This window comes from Anopheles bellator, unplaced genomic scaffold (genome assembly GCF_943735745.2).
Source record: "Anopheles bellator unplaced genomic scaffold, idAnoBellAS_SP24_06.2 scaffold01110_ctg1, whole genome shotgun sequence".
Lineage (NCBI taxonomy): Eukaryota > Metazoa > Arthropoda > Insecta > Diptera > Culicidae > Anopheles > Anopheles bellator.
In genome coordinates, this window is record NW_026685233.1 from 1 (window position 1) to 3,366 (window position 3,366).

At 49.5% G+C, this 3,366-nt stretch overlaps 2 protein-coding genes across 2 annotated transcripts; both read right to left on the reverse strand.

The window, feature by feature from the left end:
* Positions 1–4: 4 nt before the first annotated feature.
* LOC131214489 (histone H3.3A-like) lies at positions 5–3,360 on the reverse strand (the record flags this gene model as incomplete). The annotated part of the gene is made up of 2 exons (XM_058208858.1): positions 5–367; positions 3,048–3,360. Coding segments are annotated over 2 exons (676 nt in total), but the record flags the coding sequence as incomplete, so codon positions are not given.
* On the reverse strand, positions 1,862–2,760 carry LOC131214488 (mitochondrial ribosome and complex I assembly factor AltMIEF1). The gene is made up of 2 exons (XM_058208857.1): positions 2,554–2,760; positions 1,862–2,493 (listed from the first exon to the last, which is right to left on the reverse strand). The coding sequence occupies exons 1-2, from the start codon at positions 2,725–2,727 to the stop codon at positions 2,455–2,457; spliced, it is 213 nt and encodes a 70-aa protein (XP_058064840.1). The 5' UTR covers positions 2,728–2,760; the 3' UTR covers positions 1,862–2,454.
* Positions 3,361–3,366: the final 6 nt, after the last annotated feature.

The following is a 3,366-nucleotide window of genomic DNA, read 5'->3' on the forward strand; positions in this document are numbered from 1 at the left end:
GGCATGATGGTGACGCGCTTGGCGTGGATCGCGCACAGATTCGTATCCTCAAAGAGGCCGACCAAGTAGGCTTCACTGGCCTCCTGGAGGGCTGCAACGGCCGCACTCTGGAAGCGCAGGTCGGTCTTGAAATCCTGCGCAATCTCACGAACGAGACGCTGGAACGGCAACTTGCGGATCAGCAACTCCGTCGACTTTTGGTAGCGACGGATCTCTCGCAGGGCTACCGTTCCTGGGCGATAACGATGTGGCTTCTTCACGCCTCCGGTCGATGGCGCACTCTTACGGGCAGCTTTCGTGGCCAGCTGCTTGCGGGGCGCTTTTCCTCCGGTGGACTTACGGGCGGTCTGCTTGGTACGTGCCATCGTTCACAAATTAATGTCGAGTTTCTTACGAATCTTCTCAATTCCGTATGCGAAAATCAACTGACGACGGTACTTTGAAGGAAACGCGTGTTTTATAGATCAGAGAAAGAGGGTAAAATTCGTTGAACGAGGACGAGGTCAGGACATCTACTGTACCCGTGGTCTGTACCCTTTTTGGCTCTACCCTCCGGAGTTTAATGTGGTCATCTCCAACGGTAACCCCGGTTTGAATGCGTTAGTGTTGGTGAGCGAATCCTGGCAGAAGGACATTACCGAGGGTAAAAGTCCGCAAAGAAACCAGGGGGAGGGAACGATACTTGTGAAAAGGAAACGCTGTTGCCTCTGGAGTTTTTTTTAATTTCCAATTTGGGGTACAGTATTGGTGCGTAGATCATTCTGGCACACACTTTTGCGGTGAGGAAACAAAGGACGATCAGGACGTCATAAAAAATGACGAAAGGCCGCGAATTCTAAGTTCTTATTGGCAATTTTTCATATGGGGAAATGATGGGATTTGTTAACATTAAACCAAAACGGCTCTATAAAACGGTAAATTCGTTTATTCGTCGTCGATTAACCCACACAGCAACAGCTTCCTTAGTCACCAATACCACTTCGAGTTGCGGAAGAGGAATAAGCGGGAAGAAGAATAACGCCGAAATTTCCTCCCCTAACATTGCTCTTGCCATTGCACGCGAAATTTGAGGAAGAATTGTTCAAAAACTGCTATCAAAATGGGTAAAAAACAACACCAGAAAGATAAAATGTAAGTAACTAGTATTTAAACGCACAGGACGAATGAATGATTTTGGGTTTTCCACCGTGAAGGTACCTAACGTACACCGAATGGTCCGAGTTTTATGGTGGCCACAAACCGGATTCTGTTGAAAATGAGCAGATTAAATTCAAACGGCTACCTTTCGACCATTGCTGTGTTTCGTTGGTCCCATTCGAACATCCGTACAGCGACAAGGAAGGCAACGTGTTCGAATTGTCGGCGATTGTTGAGTTTCTGAAGCGCTTCAAAGTAAATCCGGTCACTGGCGCTCCGCTCGATGGGCGGGAACTGATTAAGCTGAACTTTACCAAGAACCACGAAGATCAGTTCCACTGCCCGACGCTGTTCAAACCATTTACCAAAAACTCGCACATCGTAGCAAACGGTAAGACCGGAAACGTGTTTTCATACGAAGCGATCGAACAGGAGGTCGATGAACAGTTGGCCAAAGAACGGGCGGAAGAGCTGGAACGGGTGAAGCAGGAAGCGGAAGAGAAGCGCAACAAAGGCTCTAACAGTGCCTCTGGGCAAAAGCGTGGTCAACCTTTGAAAGTATTCCGGACGGGCGTGGGGAAGTATCTAGACACGGGCATAACGAAGAACCCTGCTTCAGTGTCCAACGGTGAGAAACCGGGTAGCAGTGGACTGGGTCCTGTGGAAGCAAAACGGCTTAAAAAAATTACCGCAGGAACCAGTGGGTCGAATGGTTTTGGTAATTTCAGTTCCTGGTAATTTGCTACCAATTCTTTACTCTGTATTTATTGTTTAAAATACAAAGAAATCTATCAAAACTACCAAAAAACTTTCTATTCGACCTGTGGCGACGGTTCTTTACTACCTTCCGTTGCTTCCCGCTCTTTCCATGCTTTCTTCTTCGCCTGCAGACGCATCTTACGTCGCAAACTTTCTGTATGTTTACGCTGTTCGATAACCTTCCGTTGACCAGCGACCGACTGTTCACCGTTGAGCAGCTGGTCCAATCTGGCGACGAGTAGTTTGCGGGCTTCTCGGCGGTTCTCGAATAAGGAACGGCTCGTATGGCAATGGACAACAAGACCGGTCGGTTTGTGCGTTAAGACTACTTTGTTGTTCGTCTTGGCGACCGACTGTCCACCAGGACCACTGCCTCGGACGAACGATTCCTCTAGATCCTCCTCGTGTAGCAACGGAACACGGGTATCGTCGATTGATTTCGAAAACGTGCGCCATCCGGCTGGAATTGGCCGCAGAGAGAACGGAAGCGGGCGACTGAAACCACTGACCACCGGTAATAAGCGGCGAAAGCAGTGCATTTTTATTGGGTGGCCACTTCTAAATGACGCGGTCACGTTCAAGTATCGCTCGTCCTTTCTGAAAGATCTCAAACGGAGTTATCTACAAAAACCCTCAAGCACGGGACTCAAAACGAACCTTGTAGCAGAAGTCGATTTCCTTTGGATCGCTTAGCGACGCCGATTTGCGGAATTCGGCTCGAATGCGCGCTCGGAAAAAATCCTTGTCCGTGTACTTCAACTGCGCACCGTATCGCAGAAGATCACGATACAAAGAAAGCACGGAAAGCCTGTTGGCGGCGCAAACGTTCATGGTTTCACAGCGAAATGCAAACACGGTTTTTCGTTTCAGAAGGTAAACAAAGCGGATGACGTTACGACGGGCGTAACGCGCGTTACACGCTGTCAGAACGCTTTGAAAAGCGCGCAAAACGGATGAAGGGGAATGAGCAAGCGAAAAGAGGGGAGGGGGAAAACCGACGCTATCTGAATCATACAAGAATTCACATGAAATAACGCGCAAACCATTAGAAGCAGAAAATCAAAGTAACCTCTTTCTGGCAAATCATTCAGTGGTCCTGAAAAGGACCGTTTGTTTTTTGTTTGATTTAGCAGGCGTTTGTTTTTAAGCACGCTCTCCGCGGATGCGGCGGGCCAGCTGAATGTCCTTGGGCATGATGGTGACGCGCTTGGCGTGGATCGCGCACAGATTCGTATCCTCAAAGAGGCCGACCAAGTAGGCTTCACTGGCCTCCTGGAGGGCTGCAACGGCCGCACTCTGGAAGCGCAGGTCGGTCTTGAAATCCTGCGCAATCTCACGAACGAGACGCTGGAACGGCAACTTGCGGATCAGCAACTCCGTCGACTTTTGGTAGCGACGGATCTCTCGCAGGGCTACCGTTCCTGGGCGATAACGATGTGGCTTCTTCACGCCTCCGGTCGATGGCGCACT

Bases quoted from the DNA above. Each gene is read 5' to 3' on its own strand.
- LOC131214488 (XM_058208857.1), bottom strand. From the start codon at position 2,727: ATGAACGTTTGCGCCGCCAACAGGCTTTCCGTGCTTTCTTTGTATCGT. The intron at 2,494-2,553 runs GTTCGTTTTGAG...GAGATCTTTCAG, and splicing joins AAATCGACTTCTGCTACAAG to AAAGGACGAGCGATACTTGA.